Raw genomic sequence first — 21,370 nt, 5'->3', positions numbered from 1 at the left:
TTACAAAATATCACTAAAGATATCATGATATCATGATATCATGGATCATGTTAGTTATTATCGCTCCATCTGCCATTTTTTGCTGTTGTCCTTGCTTGCTTACCTAGTCTGATGATTCAGCTGTGCACATCCAGACGTCCTGCCCTTGTCTAATGCCTTGAACATGAGCTGGCATATGCAAATATTGGGGGCGTACATATTAATGATCCCGACTGTTACGTAACAGTCGGTGTTATGTTGAGATTCGCCTGTTCGTCGGAGGTCTTTTAAACAAATGAGATTTACATAAGAAGGAGGAAACAACGGTGTTTAAGACTCACTGTATGTCATTTCCATGTACTGAACTTTTGTTATTTAACTATGCCAAGATAAATTCAATTTTTAATTCTAGGGCACCTTTAAATCTGCTGAAAATTAGCAGCTGATATCGCTTTAAATACTGACTAAAATTTTCTCTCTACCTAGGCACTTATTCTTGAATTTTCTGTTGTGGCTATTTTGGTAAAACATATTATTGTTATGCTAACTTTGACATACCCATTAGCTACAGCCGTCACATGCTTCTCTTTTAATTCCTACCACTGTGGAGCAGTCGGAGGGTGAGGTGTTTGAGCTCCAGTCAGCAGTGGGTCAGCGGCAGGATTCAAGCTGACTTTAAAACAAGTCACTCCATCATTAAAATAGTTCTGAAAGTCTGTTAGCAGTTTGGAGTCACTTTGACACAATTACTGTCCTGCTGTGTGCTGCATTGTTAGCCGGGCTTCTTTGATAGCCGGGCAGCAGAGGGCTTTGTGCAGCTGAAACTGCTGTTTTTCCTTTCCGTTCTGAATGTCACTAACAAGGTCCACAGGAGACCGTTTACCCTGCTGCACACACAACTGCCTTATCCCTACTGGGAGCAGCGTTGGCCATTAACCGCATACAGGGCTGGCCCTGACATGTGATCTGTGTGCCATTACTGAAGAATGAATATCTCCGCTTTTACAAACATACGCGTTCTGTACATACAGGCACACAGAGTTGCTCCTGGGAGAGAAACAATGAGCCTTAAACACCTCCCATGGGACGTGTGGTTAGATATTCTGCCCTCAAGGCTAATTTGTCTGATATTTATCGTGAAAAGTAGCTCTTTTATGAGACCGCAAACTGTGTTTGTGGTTTTGTGCATGTGTACTGCAAAAATATTGGTCTTAATCAGTATTTTTGTCTTGCTTCCCAGTAAAATATCTAAATATCATTTAAACAAGATAAAAAAAAAAGTTTTAGACATACAGTAAATCTAACAAAATTATAATTTTAATTGTATAAAATAAAAATAAAAAAACAGAAATGGTATCTGAAAAATCTGAAAACAACTTTTTAAGTCAATTTATTTTGTTTTGATATTTAAATATTTTACTCTTAAACAAGACAAAAATACTGATTAAGAAAATAATGTGTACAGTAAAAGACGCACACATGTACATTTTCTTTCCTACACACAGGTACACAGATGGCCCCTCAGACCCCAGGGAATGTTCCAGACGTGGGCTCCCATTCCTCTCACAGTCAGTCGCCCATGTCTCAGGAGAGAGGTGAGTTGATTTCCCGCAGTAACATTATGGCTCACGCTGCCTCCATTTACAGCTATCAAGAAAAGGAGATTTTTAGTGAATATCCTACAGCTGTATTTATTCATATGTCCCAAGTAATGCGTGTCCGCTCATTTTCCAGCATTCACTTCAGAGGAATAAACTCAATTGTGTGATGTGTATTAACACCTGCTATATATTTTTTCCTCCTCCATGGATGAACACTAACAGTGTGATGCTGCAGAACTGTTTTCAATGAGCAGCTATATGAGTGCTGGTGCTTTGATTTAGAGCTCAAGTATTAAAATTTGTTTGTCCGGAGCTGTAAGCAAAAACTTGTTCATTGTAATTTCAGTTATTTTCACCTATGCAAGTGAGATCACAATTAGGTTTACTTACAACAGAAGGTCAACATGAAATCAAAGTTGACCTTATTTACTTTGTGAAAACACTGTCCCAGTCTTATTGTGCACCATTTATCAGTGCACCTTGTTCTAAAACAAATCCTTGTAAACTTGTGATAGCAAATAAAGATTTTGACCTTCAGTCTCCATATAATATATATATATATATATATATATATATATATATATATATATATATATATATATATATGTATATATATATATATATATGTACACGTGTGTGTGTGTATGTGTATATATATATATATATATATATATATAGTCAAAAAAATAGGTCAAATGACATTTTTTTGGTCAAAATTAGGTAATATCTTGGCAAAATTCACATATTAAGTGCAGAAAAATAGCGATTTATAGTGGCAAGCTGAAAAGGCTGTCTTTCTCTAATGTTACTTTTTAAGAACACACCCGGCGGAAGTGCAAAAATCGACCTTAGCTTTCCCTCTCTTAAAACTACAAAGACAGTTCATCTACCAAAAAAAAACCCCATAACATGTAGAATGAAGGTGTATTAATGCAAATTTCCCACCAGTCCTGTATAAACTATGGTACACAAAGATTTTTTTCTAATACAACGTTATCGTGAGAAGGTGGAACACAAGAGAACAATGGAGCTATAATGAACATACATGTTCTAATTGTTTATTAGAGGTTGAATTCAAATCAAATACTGCCAAACTGCCCATACTATTTCTGAATAGGATGTCTACTTCATAAAATGTATGAAAATATGGAAATATATGGTCCAGTCAAGATCACTCAAATAAATGGAGGCACCCTTAAATGGTCAGCAATGGAGCTTGGGTGTCATCTAGTGAAAAAGTTTGGTACTGCGCCCAAATAAAATCTTACTGAAAGCTCATTTTTGAAATACATCAACCTAAAATTTGGAATGTTGACATTTTTGGCTTTGATTTTTTTCATTTTAAGAGGAAAAAAATGTTTTTTGTAATATATTATTATAAAATATAAACAATTATATTTTTATGTTTTCATAAACTTAAACTTCTATAACTTTTTTTATTTCACTTTCCTAATTTATTTCACTTCTACAATAATCTGACAAGTGTCTTCTCTTCTTTAATACAAGACCAACCTTAGGTCTATATTCCAAATCATTCTTGAATTACAACCATTTAAGTTTGGATAGTGCATTTTCATGTCTATGTGAAAAAGTGGGTGACAGTTAATTAAACCTGTTTTTCTCAAAATTCTATTCCTGAAAATCATAACAATCAGCAGACTTCAGATAACCATATATTTGTTACAGACACGCTATAAAAGAAGTAAAAACAGATTTGGAAAGGGCTCAATCCAGCTTTCATATGGTATTGAAACCTGTGATGGGTAAAATTTCACCATGTGATGGGTTTTTTATATATTTATGTAGCCATTGTAATGACTTTGCAAAATTGCAAAAAAAAAAAAAAAAAAAATCTCAGTTGTTACTAAAATGAAATATTGGCTAGCTTTTAATGATCAGACATTTGATTAGACAATTAAAAAAAAAAAAAAACTTAAATACAGACACAAAAAACAAAAACAACAACTGAAATCTGAATACATTTACAGGCTGTTGTTGACTAATAATTACAAAAAGTCACACAAAATGAAACAAATTATTTATTAAATAATCGTTAAATGACTCGTTTGTTCTTTAAATTTGACAGATGATAAATTTTTCTCCTATCCTATTTTCTCTGCATGAGAATTTATTTCACAATAGCGATATATTTATATCTTGATAAAACTATTTTTATTTTATTTTTATAATTAAAAATAAGAGCAAAAAAAGCAAATTACAAACAGTAGGACAAATACAATAGAGCAAAGATACAAATTAAATAAACTTTAAGTTTTTCAGCTACAGTAGGTTTATTTCACATGTAAGAAATACCACGAAAATTGAATAATCAAGTGTATAACTGAAACACTGCATAGACTTCACTGTATGAAACAAACATGAGCTGATTCTTATTAAAGATACAAAAGTTATACAGTCATAAGCAATGAGTGATTTTCTCTTTGTCTTTTGTTGTTTGGTTAACATTAATTAGAAAGACAGCAGTGTTTAGTTTACTGACACACATCTGGTTTTCACCCAACTGTTAACATTAATTTAAGACATAACCGACAATGTGAACACTCCATACGACAGGCATTTTGACATTATTGTGGCTCTATTTGACCATTCAAGCGCAATAAGACATGAAAGAGAACTGAATTCATGATTGCACACCGTCTGAGAGAGGCAGCGCAAGCACCAACAAGCACGTCCCACTCTCTCATTCATGCCTGTTTCTTTATCACTCTTACATGTAAATAACTTTAAATAGTACTGTGCTACGCGGATATATTTACATACAGTGAAATAAGCGATATAGTAAAATCTCTAACGATAGACACTTCATACCATGGTCACTATATGTACCGTCATACTGCTCAGCCCTAGTTGTATGTATGATAACAAAACTGTATACGAGTGATTCATACTGAAAGATGTATATACTAATAATACTGAATAAAAACTATAAACTTTGCAAACAAGTTATATGAATTTTAACACTAATCCTTACACTATTTACAGAAAACTCTTTTTTGTTGTTGTTGTTGTTGTTGTTGTAATGAGTAATTTCTCCCACTGTTTTAATTTTTAGGATTTGCACCTAACATGCAGCGCAATGCACCTGGTACCCAGTTTGGAGGCCAGCAGCCTGGACCTTCTATGTCCCCACACTCCTGTCCCACTGGCCCTATACACCATAATGTGGGCTCCTATCAGCTGGGCCCCTCTTACGGGCCCCAGAGTGGCCAGTATGGTCCTTCAGGTAACACTCAAATCCCCATCTCTTCTGCTTGCAAACATTTGAATTATTTTCCTCTAATTGTCAAGTGTAAATATGCACTAAAATGTTAAAACAAAACTCTCTCATTCTCGTGTTGTTCCAGACCTTTACAACTTACTGCTGTGAAGCACCAAAAAAACACCTGTCATGCTCCAAAAATGACAAAAAGCATCATAAAATAAAAGGCCCATGTGTATTTTGCACTAAATTGCCAGTCTTCTGAAGTCATATAATAGATTTATGTGATGAACATATAAAAATGTTGCCATACAAATGTAATTTTTGTTATTACTTCGACATCATGCGTTCATACATTCATACATACTGATAAGACATGCGAGAGCCAATTGGCAGTACATCATTAACGACAAGCCGAGTGCAATAGTTTTAGGCAGCAAAGGTAAACATATGAATCTCCTTTTGTGTTCCATGGAAGAAAGTAATCTGGGTTTGGAATGATAAGAGAGTGAGAAAATGACACAATTTCAATTTTTTTGGTGAACTAATACTTGAAGTGTCTGTTGTTTCAGCTGTGTGCATCTGTGAAAGAGACCCCATTAACGGGGCTCAGCAGTAATTTATCATGAATGTTTTGGCGTGCAGATGTAATAAATGAATAGCTGCTAAGCATGCCTTTATAATGTCATGGCCTCCACTCTGCCTGATTGATAGTCCCTGTTGTCCTGTACTCTCATTCAAATGACTGACAGCCGACTCAAGACAACAGGGGTGCAATGTGCTTCCACTGTTGCAGGCCTGACACTGACTGAGCTATAGCGGCAGTCGACCACAGAATTGCTTACACAGATTGATAGGATCCATGAAAAGATGCCTTAGTCAATTCATAGTTTGGAAGAACATAAATGTAGCGTTTTATTGTTTCCTGAACTTTATTTATAATGCAAACATTAATAATTTAGTTTTTTGGACCATTTTTCACTCTCTCTTACCCTTAGACTTGTTTCATACATCTTGTTTTACATTGATTCATTTTGGCGCTCCTAATATTAACAGGCAGCTGGGCTTGCACTGCTTTCATCAGTAGTGTGGGGCTGCTTAACAGAAGTAATATTGCATGTAGAGTTTAGGTGCTAGGCCTATTTGTGTATGCTGCACATTACAACTTGAACTCAGGCAAATTTGGTGGAAATGCTCTATAACCCAGGGCATGGTGGCTCAATGGATAGCGCTGTGGCCTCACAGCAAGAAGGTCCTTGGTTTGAGTTCTTACTGAGCCAGAAGGCCTTTCTGTGTGGAACACAATTCAAAGACAAAAGGTGAATGAGATGTGATTCTAAGTTGTCTGTAGGTTTGAAAGCATGTGTGTTAGCCCTGTGATGGACTGGCTATCCATCCAGGGTGTTTCCCTGCTTACAACCCACTGGGGGTAGAGTCCAGCATCCCCACAACCCCGATAGAACAAGTGGTTTGCAAAATGGATGGATAGATGTGGCCCCCCACCTAAGTGTTTTTCATAATAATTTTTTAGCTACTGTACCTTTTAAGACTTCTATATTTAAATTACCTTTTATGATTGGTTAACCTGTTCACATATGAAACTGACCAATGTAAGTCACACTTCACTTTCATCAGAGACACACATTTTGCTGAATAGGGGTTGATGTGTAAAGACAACATCTCAATAGCCAACCCAGAACAACTAGATTTTGGTCAGGGTTGTCTCACCTGCAGACTATATTTGATGAAATCTCGCCCTCTTCTGTTGGAGGTCTGTTACACACGGCGATTATGAATGGCAGAGGGATGACAGCCTTTGAGTTTTCTCTCCAAAATGTACTTGTTACTTGTTGACAGCTTGTTGACAACAGTTTCTGTCTGAGACTCAAGCAGGACAACAGATTGTTGCTTCTTCAGAGGCTCATTGGTCACTGCCATGGCCAAATGATCGCCCCACCAACTGAACGATCATTTCAAATGAAACAGAAGTTGATTTCTAGTCAGTAAGGCCATTAACTCAGCAGGGAGTTGAGTCACTGCGGCTGTTAAGGCTCCCCTGCTGAGAGCCGATTCTCCATCAACTATGTAAATGAGGATTATGATTGAAAATCTGCTGAAAAATCAGCTGGTGTAAACATTGATGATCATACAGAGCATTCAGAAAGTATTCAGACCCCTTCATTTTTATCACAGCATTCTACACTCTATGCCACCGTAATGACAAGGCAAAAACCAGATTTGTGATAACTTTGCAAATGTATTACAAAGAAAAACCTAAAATATCATATTGCATTGTATTCATTGCAAGTATTCAGACCCTTAACTCATTATTTAAGTTGAAGCACCCTTTGGCATGGACTACAGCCTCAAGTCTTTTTGGATATGATGCAACCAGCTTTGCACAGCTGGATTTGAGGGATTTTCTGCCATTCTTCCCTGGAGATCCTCTCAAGCGCTCATAAAGGGATAGTTCACCCAAAATAAAAATTCTTTCATCATCTACTCACCCTCAAGTTGTTCTAAACCTGTATGAATTTCTTTCTTCTGCTGAACATTTTTTTGGGTGAACTATCCTTTTAAGTTGGATAGGGAATATTCTACTCTGGGCTCTAGCTGGGCCACGCAAGGACATTTACAGAGTTGCCCCTAAGCCACTCTTGCATTTCTTGTCTGTGTGCTTAGGGTCATTGCCTTGCTGGAAGGAGAACCTTCGACCCATCCTGTGCCCTTACCATTCCCCAGTCCCTGCCAGTGATAAACATCCCCTTAGCATGATACTACAACCACCATGGTTGGAATTATATTGCAAAGGTGAAAAGTAATCAAGATTCACCAAACCAGAAAATCTTGTTTCTCACAGTCTTTTAGGTGTCCCTTTTGCAAGTTCCAAGCATGGTTTCATGGGGTTTGCTCTGAGGAGATGCTTTGGTTTTATCGCTCTACCATAAAGCCCATATTGGTGGAGTGTCGTAGTGATGGTTGTCTTCTTTCTCCCATCTCCACACATGATTTCTGCAGCGCAACAAGAGTGACCATCAGTTTCTTGGTCACCAAGGGTCTTCTCCCTGATTGCTCAGTTTGGCTGGCTCTAGACTTATTCCATTAAAATTACTCCATTTAAGAATTATGGAGGCCACTCTGCTCTTGAGAACCCTTTAATGCAGCAGATTTTTGTAGCCTTCCCCAGATCTGTACCTCGACACAGTCTTGTCTCTGAGCTTTCCAGACAGTTAATTTGACTACATGGCTTGGTTTGTTCTGATATGTATTTTTAGCTGCTAGATGCAGGTGTGTGCCTTTCCAAATCATGTCCAATCAAAGTAATTTGCCACCGGTAGACTGCAATCAATGTGTAGATACCTTACTAACTATTAATAAGCAGTAATTAGGAGTTTATTCAGGCAAAAGTCATAATTAATATTTCGTTAATAGTGAGAATTGGACCCCTAATCTAAAGTGTGACTGTAGTTTTTGCTTTTTGCTCTGTCATTAAGGGGTATGTATTGTAAATTAAAAACATTTTAGCATAAGGCTGGGCTTATGAATTTAAAATGTATTTGATGTACAGTTTTAAGCAAGCAAGGAAAATCCCCTTTTCCATGACATATTCCCTTTAAACAGAGAATTGTCTTTGACTCAAAGCTTAGTTGTTGATGTGAGTTGTGTTGAAGGCAGGGAAAGTGGGAAGCCTTTGAGTCCTGTTGTGTCAGAACAAGCTTTGGCATTTTGTGCAACTGAATTACAGAAACATGGGGGTCGTTGAAACAAGGTGAGATTCACATCTTTTTAGCTCACAGTAGGCATCAAATTGTGTTCCCATGTCCCAAACCCTCTGTCATCTATGCATCGCTCACAGCACTGTCAGAAGGGCATCCACCTGTATCTTTCACATTCATGGCACCTTTCCCTCTTTTTCACCTGAGGGAATGTTGGGATTAACAGGGCTGGAGGAAAGTCACCACAGAGTATCTGACAGGAGTACGGCATTTCTGTGTAATTGGCATTGCTCCAAGTCCATGTCTACATCCTTACAGACTGGAGTGTCCGTCCTCCCCACCGTGAAGGAGCTTGTTAAGGGTCTCATTTCAGTGTAACTACAGAACAGGGGCAAAAAGCCAGCATCCCCCTTCCTTTCCTCTCAACCTGCTTCATGTGATTTTGGAATACATTTTTAGTTCTCTTTTTTTTTACACTGGGAAAGAGGAAAACATGCCAAGACTCTCTGATTTCCACAGGGAACTCTTGAAACCTGAATGAGCCAGAGATCTCAACGTTTCGACAGCTTGAGGAGTGGAAATCCCAGTTCTAATTGTGACTGAAACGCTGCTTGGCAAGCTCCTCCTGCCAAGCAGCGATCTGGGCATGATTAAATTTATGCCCATTATGCACATCAGCATTTTAGACGGAACTCCACATGGTGAACATGATGTCTCGTCCCTTGAGAAACTTGACGAGAGAAACTTGCCATCCAGTGGGTGTCAGGCTGAATGTCCTCAGACTGTTGATCTCGAAACATGTCATGAGGAGACATACTTCATTATCAAGGGGCTCTTTGATGGCTTGCTGGGGCTTTGGTCCCATATTAGTTTTGAAAAATGTCAATTTGGCTGAAATGTGTCCAGCCTTCACTGGCTTCCAATACTCTCCCACAAAGATCTGATAATTTGACTCCCTGAGTAGGAACAGAGAAAGAAAAGAATGTAAGTAGAATTTAGACTTAAAAGAGAAGCGATCAACACATCCTCAAATCATTCCAAACCTGTATAATTTCATGAATATCCATTACATTGTGAATCCCATTTAATGAGGCTCCCAAGAGTGTTAGCAAAAAACAACATAAGGCTCACTTATTATTTTGAGTGTTCCGAATAGGTTTGGTGAAAAGCAACCTGATATTTAAGCTATTTTGATGTTAAAATTGTGGCTTCTGCCCATGTTCCCATGTTGGCATCCAGTGGATCAAAGAAAAAAAAAATCCAACAAAATCATAGCCATTTATTAGAGATCCAAACTCGAGATGGATTAAAACTAAGACTGACAAACATAACATTACTCAAGTGCATTGTGAATACTGTTTCTTGTTTGTCTGTAAGAGTAAGAGAAGGGGAAGGTTACTGTAAATTCAGGACAGCAATAGCACTTAGTTTGGAGTGTTTGGAAACAATATCTTTAAAAGTGTTTAAAAAACACTTAGAGGAAGTGAATATGGAATGTTATCAACAATGTGCAGGGCTCTTGATACTTGTTTTGTTAACCCTTAAAATGGTCATGCATTGCTTTTTATTCTACACTGTTTCTTGAGGCTTATAATGGTGTTAGGACTTTCACATAAAAACTGTCTGGTTTATCTCTAGGTAACTACCCACGGCCTCCCAACTATGGCGGAGCACCAGGTGCTAACTACAGTGGTCCCGGCCCAGGCATGAGCAACAGTCTTGGCATGAATGCCAGCAGTCCAATGCATGGGCAGGGTCCAGGGCAACCCTGTGGCTCTATGACTACGGCTCGAGGACCAGGGCATGCAGCCGGTGGCAGGCCTTACCCAGCAGGCTCCAGCAATGTGGCTCCAACCTCTCCCAACATGCCTCAGTCTGCTGGCCCAGGAATGGGTCCACCTCCTCCCAACGTCAGCCGCAAACCCCATGAGAGTAGCCCTGCATCTGCCCAGCAGAACCCAGTCCCCTCGGGCCAGGCCAGGTAAATCAGAGCCTTTATTAATTTTGATTAAGTGCCTTTCTGCTTATTAACTTGAGATGTTTTGGTCACGTTTGGTCTAGATTCCATCAATAATTAAATTAATAGTTCACCCAAAAATGAAAAATTGTCATTATTTATTCACCCTCATGTAGACTTGTGCCGATATTCGGTAATGCGATAAATCGCGATAATGAATATGCACGATATTGTACCGTAAATAATAATTTATTACCAATTATTAATTTTTTATAAGGCAATTAAGAATACTTTACCCATCAATCGTATAAAATGCACAACACCGCTGTATTCTGCGTCAAAAGGACACGCGCTCAGATGTAAACAATCCCAACATGCACGAGAAGCACATGGCGGAACCAGTGAAGGAGATGAGCTGAATGAAAGTGCGCGTTCACTCTCTCCATGCGTCTCAAACAGCTCCCTAGCTTCCTAGGTCGTGTTCAGTATACCGTGTAAATGAATGTGGCCGACTCCCTGATCAGTGCCCTGAATAGTGGACGAGGGAGCTGATTGAGACGCACGCTGTGCAGCGGTTACCACGGAAACCGTGCAAACAAAGTAACCGCACTAGTGAAGTTTTTAAAATGCTTAAAACAGCAATTCATTTTTTTGTAATCTCAGTGTTTTTCATCACAGCACCAAATACTGAATACTTAAAAAAGACTTAAAAGTATATTTATTTTCAAACCTAAACATTTTTATATTTTAATCAGGACTACAACATGCCCTAATGATTTCAAATGTTCTGATTATTTGTTATTGTTCAGTAAAACTTTGAAAACATACAGCTTCATTAGTTAACATGTTAATTCATTATCACTAAACTGACAATAAAAATTCTTATAAAGTATTAATTATTATTAATTAATTTTAATTTCTTAGTTACTGTTTAATAACATTACTAAAATCAAAATAAGTTATTTAATGGACCTGAGATAAAACTAACAATGATCAGTTGTGTTTGTAAACTAACATTTACAAAAAATAACACTTTCTGTAACAAATGTAGCTATTGCTCAATCTTAGTTAATGCATTAAATAGAGTAAAGTGTTATCTGTTGTTCTTTATAGCCTTCTTTTGCATTTTAATCTGTTTGAAAATTTCAGTCAGTTGTTTTTGTTTTTTTACAAAAAGAGTTCTTAAACCTGTTAAACTAACAAAAATTGTTTTGCAACTTATTTTAATATCGTGATAATACCATGATAAAAGCTTCATCAGTTAATCGCAACATGATAATTTGATACCGTCACTACCCTCATGTTGTTCCATGTCTTACTATCTTCTGCAAAACACAAAAGATATTTTGAATGATGTTGTAGCCAAGCATATCTGGTTACTATAGACTTCTATTGTATGGACAAAAAAAAATCAATGAGACATTTCTCAAAATGTTCCACAGAAGAAATACAGGTTTTATTTTTGGGTGAACTATCCCTTTGAGGTCACAAAATATTCCCCTAGTTAAAAACATAAAGATAAAAATATTAATTCCAGAAATCTGTCTTGTCTCTTTTTAAAGGTGCACCAAGTAATTTTTTTACACCTAAGATTTTGTGCATATACAGTTAAAATTATTAGTGCTCCAATTATTATCGTATAGCCAATACCAATTTCTTGCCGACTGATACCAATTCAGCTTTTATCAGGAGCTCAGTCATGACCACTTATGTAAGCCCTCTGCTAATGGAGCTTAAAATGTCTACATATGGCATATTCAATTATTTAATTTATAATAGCATTCACCACCTTTTCATTGGATGTATGTAATATTGATTCCCCTTTTATTTGTTTTCCTGGTGATTCAATGAGGGGAACACATTCTCATGTAAGGTAAGAGTGGAAAGAGAACAGTAAATGTGTGTGGACTGATCGGGTGCTGTTAATGCCATTTGTACAGATATTTATTTTGTCATATTCACTATACCCTATACCCTACTATAACCATTTATGATTCAGAAGGGTACTTCTTTGTAACTTTTATGCACCCTCAATATGTCATTTTGCTTATCCCTCACTGGTTGGCCTCTACTGGACAGTCAATGCAGACATTATATCAACCAAATAATGCTGAGGGCAGTATTTGGGACAGGGCCAAATATGTAATTATTCAGTGCACCTTTGAGTTGTCTATTGTATTGAAAATGAACAGGCACCAAGGAGACTTTCATGCTCTTCCCCCTGCTTCAGGCCTCCCTTTGGCAGGTCCCCTGTATACCTCGGCCTGTCTGGGCCTGGGGGACGGCCAGCTTCCTTCCCTATCCCTCACCCCCATCACCCTCACTACAGTTCTGGGCAAGGCCAGGGGCAGCCTCACACTGAGCTGTATGGGTAGGTTTAAGCTCGGAGCCCTGGCTGGATGGCTTTACTCTGCTTGAGTCTGCTCGCATCTGCTAGAAACGACACAAGCCAAGCGCTATGCATTAGCTTCTCCTTTCTTCTCCACCATGGAAATGTTTTATTCTGAGCTTTTAAGATGCCTAATCATATAGCTTTTACAATGACAGGAGAAGCAACCTCTGTAAAAAAAACAATTCTGTAGATTGGATAACTAAAGCAGCAGCTTGTGTAGCTCAGAGATAAAGTGAAGTGGAAGACAAAGAAGGTTTAAAGGTTTAAATAATCTTTATGTACTCATTCTTGTGTCTTAACAAATCTGTAAACTGTTATTTTTTTTCCGTGGAACACAAAAGGAGAATTTTTGAAAAATATGAATGCAGTTGTTTTCCATTAAAGCAACATCTGTTCACATTCAGATTCAAAATTGATGCATCGGCAAGCAAGACCTCATCGAGTTCACAGGTTTGATGTCATATCTGCCAAAATGCCATTGGTTCTCACATGTTGAGAAATGGAGAATATGATTAGAGAGCTGTAGCAGAAGGGAATATTTTCAGTGAATAATAATATTTTGGTCTGTTCCTCACATGAAGTTATTGCTGTGACTTAAACTTGGAATATACTGGAAAAGAGCTATATTAAGATTGTTCTACTTGAAATTCTACCACTTCATTTTAAAGGGTTAGGGTTCACACCTGTAAGACCTTCATTCATCTTCAGAACACAAATTAAGATATTTTTGATGAAATCTGAGAGGTATATGACATCGTCCTATATAATCAACACTTTCAAGGTCCAGAAAGGTACTAAAGACATTGTTAAAACCGTCGATGTGACTGCAGTGGTTCAACCTTAATTTTTTGAAGCGACAAGAATACTTTTTGTGCGCAAAAGCAAAACAAAAATAATTACTTTATTTAACAATATCTTCTCTTCTGTGTCATTGTCATACGTTGCTTACGTTCAGCGCTTCCAGGTTCTATGTCAGAACGCTGACTCATTATTGGCCGGTTCCTGCGACAGAATCACATGCATGCGTCGTGCTGCTCATTGGCGCAGCTTTGGCCAATACTGAGCCGGCATTCGGACGTAAACACGGAAGCCTTCACTGTGCTTACTGCGTCACCCGCATAAGGATAATGACAGGGAAGAGAAGAGATTGTTGAATAAAGCTGTTAGTTTTGTTTTGTTTTGTTTTTGCGTACAAAAAGTATTCTTGATGCTTCATAAAATTAAGGTTGAACCACTGTAGTCACGTCGACTGTTTTAATGATGTCTTTAGTACCTTTCTGGACCTTGAAAGTGTTGATTATGTTGCGGTCTATGGACAAGTAATATACTTCTCGGATTTCATCAAAAATATCTTAATTTATGCTCTGAAGATGAACAAAGGTCTTATGGGTGTGGAACAACATAAGGGGGAGCAATTAATGACAGAATTTTCATTTTTGGAAAGAAGTATGGAGTATTAGTAACTAACTACATGTACGTATTATATCAAGTTTTGGGCTAGGGTTAGTTGCTTGTAATTATGCATAATTTTCTGTTATTTGTTACTTACTATAGTAAGTACATGTAAAAAGTGTAACAGACACTGTAAAATAAAGTGTTACCAATTCTACTTGTGTGTTCCGTGAAAAATTATAACAGTAGGCTATATGAGTTTGGAGCAACATGTATTTATTTTTGGGTGTACTTGTCCTTTAAGATATAATCATATGCCTTTTGTCTCCAAACTAAGTGTTTTGCCAACTTTTTTTCTGTTTCTGTATTTAAAAGTGGACATGGATCATATTTTGTTGAGATTGAAATGAACCAAATGTAAAAGTGTATCTTGACCCCCACGTGTGCATGGTGTCAGCCTTTTTAATAATCACATAAGGCCATATTATTCTTATTCATAATTGGGCAGCTCTAGTGCAGTTTCTAGTTAGAGTTGAGGTGTGATTCGCAGAACTGTTTTTTGTTTGTTTGTTTGGTATATGTACGACTTTGACTGAAAAATTTTGAAGACATGGATTGTTCCTCATTTAAGACTCAAAGTGTAATATGGACTACAAACAACACAGGAATCACTTCCTTTTCCTTTGTGCATTAATCCTGAATGTCTTAACCCTCTCTACTGTCCCTGCATATTTGTTGCTTGGCAGCTATAAGAAGTAAAGAAGATAAGAACATAAGTGTACTAACAACTTACCATTGAACTCTTCACATCTTAAACAGGCTCTTTTTAAATGTTTGTGTCCTTATATTTGTGTTCTATTGTCCATAGGCCAAGTGGTTATCAGGCTGGGCCCCACATGCTTGGAATGGCTCCTGGAGGCCCCTACAACCATCCACCAAGCAACAGCTCAGCCAGGATGACCCCTCAAGGACCCTCCTACAACACAATGCCCACAGGTAAGCGTGAGAATTTCCACTGATATGTCAGTGTTTCAATGCGACAAGATTCTAAATGTTTTCATGCATGAAAACTTGTGCAAGCTCGTTACCAATGCAAGATAATGCAAATGTCAAATAAATATGAAACGTTTTCAGGATAAATAACAAGCAGGCAAATAACGTAAACGATTATGCTTTATTCGAGAGAAGCAGAAATCGTGATCATGATTAAAATGTGATTTATTGTGTTATTAATATTGTAAAATATTCTTACTATTTAAAAGAATTGTTTAATATTTTAATATATTTTATAATGTAATTTATTCTTGTGAATAGGTTTTCAGCAGTCATTACTGTCACATGATCCTTCAGAAATCATTATTATATGCTGAATTTGGTGCTTAAGAAACATTTTTTATTATTATTATCAATGTTCAAAACACTTATATTCATGAAAACTATGATGCATGTTTTTCAGGATACTTTGATAGATAAAAAGTTCAAAAGAATAGCATTTATTTAAATCTTACATAGGGTATATTGAGAATATTCAGTAAATCTGGTGTTTCATGCAGTATTTTGCCTTCAGTAAAGACAGAGATATTACTTGATTCTGGGAATTTGCATTGCACCAAGTTGAGCCGTGCTTTTACAGTACAGATAGTTTGAACAGATAGCTTTGTTTGGAGGGTGTTGCTTAGATGATGCGTAGATCTCTGGATGGTGCAGTCTAAGAGTCTGAATTTCCTGTAGGGCCTATGACAGGCTCAGGGGACACCATGATGCCCACCGATCCCAAACAGAGAGCTGAGCACAAGGAGGAGGGCAGTACACCCACCACAGATCCCCCTAAGCCAAAGGTATGAAGAGATCTTTCTCTCTCTGACTCATTGAACATGTCTAGAAGATGCTCACAGATAACTCTAAATCCTTGAAAATGATAACAATACTCTAAAACCTTCTCTGTTGCAGACATAACAAGTGATAAAACTATTGTAGCCCTGTCCACATTGAAATGTCATTGGTCCAATCTCCTGTTTCACATTCTTGTATATTAAACATCATACACATTTTCTGATTGGCTGTGATTGTGTTGCATTGTGAAACATTTTAACTTTCATTGTTGACAGACAAATTGCTTGCTGCTGGAATCTTGCATTGTACATGGGACACGGTTTGAGAGTGAGAATTAAACACCATGATTATGGAATTTAATAATTGGTTATAGCCTAATAATTATAATAATAGCCATTACCAAATCTAGATCACCAATTTGCTTGAAGCACAGACTTGTTCGATGGCGTACTGGTGAAAAACGAAACTTATAACCAAATATCAGACTTTTTCCCCCCAAATAATTTGTGAAGAATCGTAATGAAATTGATGTTAGAGCAAATATTTACACCCTACTGCTCGTAGCTCTTCTAATTTATCGTTTTGTTATTTACACTCTCTAAACTGAGTTCTGAAAGTATGTTGTTCTTGAACAGTGTTCCATTTCAGTGTTATTCAATAACCCAAGGAATATATTTCTCTCATAATGAGCGCACATCTAAGCTTTGGAAGACCTTGCTTCAATTTTTTCTATGTATAACTTGTTTTTTTCTCAGTCATTGCCATTGCTTTCATCAGAACTTCATTGTGTCATTAAGTTCAGCTTTCTCTTGATTGGCTGTGATATGGCGCACTAGCAGAGCATTCTCTCTGAACTCATCTCTCCATTCTCGCTTATATGTCATTTTTTTCTGTGTTTTTGTTTCATTTGTAATTCGATGTGATGTTTTGTTTTGTCCCCTTACTGATTAGAGGGAAGTAGTTCGGTCACTTTAAATAATTCTCAAAGAATTTCCTCTGTTTTCTTTCTAATCTCTCTACTTTTTTCACCTCATGGCATCAGTCAGCAACAGAGCACGGCTTTTAAATTTAACGTGTAGAAAACATCACAACAAACGGACGTGCCTTCAAATGTTGACCTTTATGTCCTGTCCAGCTGGCTGCATTACAAGCTTTGTGTTGCTCTCCCTATTTCTGCTGACTTTCGTGTGTGTGTGTGTGTGTGTGTGTGTGTGTGTGTGTGTGTGTACGCACTCCTGTAATAAGTATATCAAGTCTAGACAAATAGCACAGAGCTACTTGAAAGGCATGAATTGAGCTTTCTTTAGTACAGCTCAGAGTGGTGCCACCTTCAGCTAGAACAAGAGCAAAAGTGCAAAAAAGAGTGTGACAGAATAAGATTAGTGTTATACACTAAGTTTGCCGGTCTTTTGGCAAACTTTCTGAATGGTTCTCATGCTAAAGACAGTAGGCTCACATGGGAGGTTTTTAGGACAGTGAATTGCAGGAGAATGTTTTTCGACCTATTGCAGATCAAGCTATCCTTTTCCACGGACAGGGTGCCAGTACTCATGCTGATTAGTGGTAATTTTGTTAACGATAACTATGATGAAAAAAGGTTTGTCAACGAGATTTTTTCCCATGACTAAGATGAGACGACACCGATGTCATTAAGCGATAACTGTGACTATCAACATGCAATATCATTAAAAAAAAAAACGAAACTAAAATGTAATTAAATTAAAACATTCAGTCATTCTGTGTTATGTCATGAGTTGCTTGCGCTGTTGGCTGCTACTAAATATGCGATCAAACCTTCTCAGTGATGAACTGTAATAAATCCAAACATGAATCTCGACTATATTGTTTGTGGTTGCTAAATTTGCTCTTGTTTTAATAGAAAAACATTAATGTAATTTGGAATTATTGGAATAACTATTAGATAAGTTTTTTTGTTTTACCAATGTTCATAATATATAGAGTGTGTTCATTTATACTGTATGATAAATAGCCTACAATAAATCAGTACACTAGATGAGTAAAATAATCTTTGCATATAAGTAAACATTCTCTTGATTTGTGCTTATAGGTGAAAGTGCAGTAATCCAGATGAAATGTAAAAATAAAATTCTCAGATGATAACAACCGCTATGATTATAATTTTGAGCAGAATACTCATTATTATCAGTTTAACCATTATGCAGCATGACGAAAATGTGAAAAGTTTTCATTGACTAAAACTAGACTAAAATGCCCAGACATTTATTTGACTAAGTCTTGACTAAACAAAAACAGGACAAGGTTGAGTAAATATGCTAAAAAACAAAAAGTACATCTGACAAAAGACTAAGACTGAATTAAAAAATGGCTTGAAAAATTAACACTAGTCCTGATACACATTTCCAGTATTCACTGAGAGGAAGAAAAAAAAAAAAAAAATTCTGAGCTGAAAAAATTGGCTCCATACCAGCCCATTAACGCTGCTGGTCCTGAACCAAGAGCTGCAGTAAAACATCCTTACCAAGTACACTTTTCAGAACAACTGGAGATTAAGGCCTATTCAGACCAACACAAATTTTTGGAATGAAAATTCAGTCTAATTTTTGCATTCAATTTGTCTGCTGAAACCAGTGGAAAAAATTTCTGACACCCACTTAAAAAAGAAAGGAATCCAACAGTATCTACGTGTTTTCGGATACCCTTTCAGATTTTGTACTTGCTATGGTGTTTATCAAACAGCACTATATACAAGAGTACAGAGGCGAGAGCCGGTTCTGTATTCTTCCTCTGCTACTTTTCTTAGTAAAATAGTCTGTTCAAGTGCACCACCAATTTGTAGTTGTATATAACAGCAGGGACACCTGGTGCATGACAAAAAGTGCAAATCTTTGTGCAAGTCAGTTGTATTTTTTTGTTTTGTTTTTTCGCAATGTGATAGAGAAGAGATTAAAACATCTCTCTATAAAACTCTTCATTCTGAACAGAAACATTAACAAATTCAAAGTAAAATGTTTATTGCACTGAATTTTCACATCTATTATTTGTCTTGGTGTAAACAGGCCTTTCATCTTTTTTTCAAGTTACACTATTATGCCAGTAGGTGGCAAAAATCTACTGTTTTTACAACTGAGTCACTGAATAATTCATTAAATCAATTTGTTCAAAAACACTGAATCAAGAATGAAACGCTATTATTGTCTGTTGCTTGGAGATCCAACAGTTGGTTTTGCTTTTTTTTAAAACTATTTTCATTGGCAGGCCAGATATAACTTCAATTATTGTGTGTAAAATCCAAATTACTCTGTATTAACTTGTTATTTATTGAACCTTTTGTATAAAAGCAGTATCCCACTTGAAATCATGCTCTTGGTCTGATACCTACCACCAATTCCCTCTTGCTTGTGTAATCTGTACATTTCCTGCAAATTCCCTGCAATTTCTTCATTTTATGTGTTTATATAACTTCATCAAAGCTAGTCTGCGATGGCATAAAGCTAATTCAGATTACTTTGTAAATTACTTCTTAGTAAAAAAAAAAAAAACATGGGCCAGTTCTGGGAGAGTATTGCGCATCATTTTGTTGGACAAGGAGTAAAGGTGATTTGAAAGCTGTCTCTCGTTATTAAATGTGTGTGGGTTTCTCTTTGTTCCTTATGTGTTCTCCATCACAGGACAACTACGGTTCTCAGTGTGTGTCCCAGCCTCCCACCCCTTCCCCTCTGTCCCCCAGCCCAGCTAGTCTGTCCTCTTATCAGGGGGACGACAGCGATAGCATTAGCAGCCCTGCCTGGCCAAAGAACCCCAGCAGCCCTGTAAGTGCCTCATGCACTTTTACTATCTTCTCTTTGCTTTCCTGCTTCTCTTTCTTCTTCTGTGATTATTTAGATCTCCTGTTTGATGGTGTGAGCTGTTTTGACCGCAGATATGATGTAATTAGACTTTCTCATTATGACACTCTGTCTACCACAAGTAGCTACCACAAGATTCTAATATTTTCCCCTATTTCCTTTCAGTTATATCCAGTGTTGGGAAATCTGTTTTAAAACTGTCACTTGCAAGGCACAAGCTGTTCATAATAAGAATTTCAACTACAATTAGCTACACTACCAGCTACTCCATTGAAACTACATTATTATTGTCTTATGGTATTGTGTTTTTAAATATATACAATTATATAATTTATACTTGAATCACACCAGAATTTTTTCTGGCCCAGAAAAGAAAAAGGGTAACAGCATCATATAGAGCATTATTAATAGCATTATAACCAATTAAAAAATCACTATAAAAAGGCCCATAAAAACATCAGGAGTTGGTTCAAGAAAATGAACAAACTGATTCACTAAATCAAATCAGACTTTGCAATACTACATATGAGGGAACGGACAGTTTATTACATCTTGATTTAATTATTGAATTACTATCAGCTATCAGGCTGAGTGCTCAATTCAATGTGACAAAAATTGTGAGAAAGTAGCTTGTCTTTGGAAAAACTACTCTATTTTGAGAACAGCTGAGCTCCAAAAATGTCAGCAGTTAGTTATGTCCCAACACTGTGTTTAACTTTAAATGATTCAAACTCAATTAACTTTTTTTGTTGACAGCGGACACCATGATAAAAGAAAATATCCTTATTGTAACATTCAAAAAAGAGGGATTGGGGAAGAGTTAACAGTTAACTGGTACATGGTGAATCAGCTTTTCATATTCAAGTTTTAATGAGAAAGTCCATTATCATTGGTTTTGTGAGGTGTTGAGTCCTTTCATGATTCATGGCAACGTTCGACAGTATGGTAACTCAAAAAAAAAAAAATTTGCAAGCTACAGTGTTACATAAAATATTATTATGTGACTATTGCCACGATATCAACTTTCTTTGAAGGGCGAAGCAGAACATGAAGCTGAAAGGTTGTCTTTTTTTGAGACTCTCTTATTAATGGGATAGTTCATCCAAAAATGACAATTCTGTTACAAATCAATTACTTACCTTCATGCCATCCGAAAACCTGTAAGACTTCTGTATATCTTCGAAACATAATTGAAGATATTTTTAATTAAAACTTTAGAGATTTTTGTACTGCCATTGTATCATGCTAAATATATACATGTTTTATTATAATTTGTGGCCAAAAGTAGTGCAAATATAAGACAACATAATTTTAATTTTATGTCATTTAAATGTGGTTGTCACTCCTGACACTTTGCAGTGTGTAAGTGGCCAATTATCCTCTTAGCAGGTTGAAAAACATAACTTTTATTCAAATTGTTAATAAGTTATAAACAACACAAGCGAGCAAAGTG

General features: G+C 36.7%; 1 protein-coding gene across 3 annotated transcripts in view; it reads left to right on the top strand.

Annotated features, from left to right (window-relative positions):
- The window catches only part of arid1b (AT-rich interactive domain 1B), a 101,586-nt gene that overhangs the window by 65,834 nt on the left and 14,382 nt on the right, over positions 1-21,370 (top strand). Inside the window, exons 6-12 of one of the 3 annotated variants that reach the window (XM_067384634.1) lie at positions 1,485-1,574; positions 4,654-4,824; positions 10,155-10,497; positions 12,704-12,844; positions 15,126-15,253; positions 15,989-16,095; positions 19,741-19,881. In XM_067384634.1, the coding sequence (XP_067240735.1) occupies positions 1,485-1,574; positions 4,654-4,824; positions 10,155-10,497; positions 12,704-12,844; positions 15,126-15,253; positions 15,989-16,095; positions 19,741-19,881 (1,121 nt within the window). The remainder of the gene's footprint in view (positions 1-1,484; positions 1,575-4,653; positions 4,825-10,154; positions 10,498-12,703; positions 12,845-15,125; positions 15,254-15,988; positions 16,096-19,740; positions 19,882-21,370) is intronic. The other 2 variants (XM_067384632.1, XM_067384633.1) reach the window with 2 other exon arrangements.

Source organism: Chanodichthys erythropterus, chromosome 4, assembly GCF_024489055.1.
Source record: "Chanodichthys erythropterus isolate Z2021 chromosome 4, ASM2448905v1, whole genome shotgun sequence".
NCBI lineage: Eukaryota > Metazoa > Chordata > Actinopteri > Cypriniformes > Xenocyprididae > Chanodichthys > Chanodichthys erythropterus.
The sequence above is the reverse complement of the archived record's forward strand: the minus strand, read 5'-3'. Positions and strand labels throughout refer to the sequence as shown.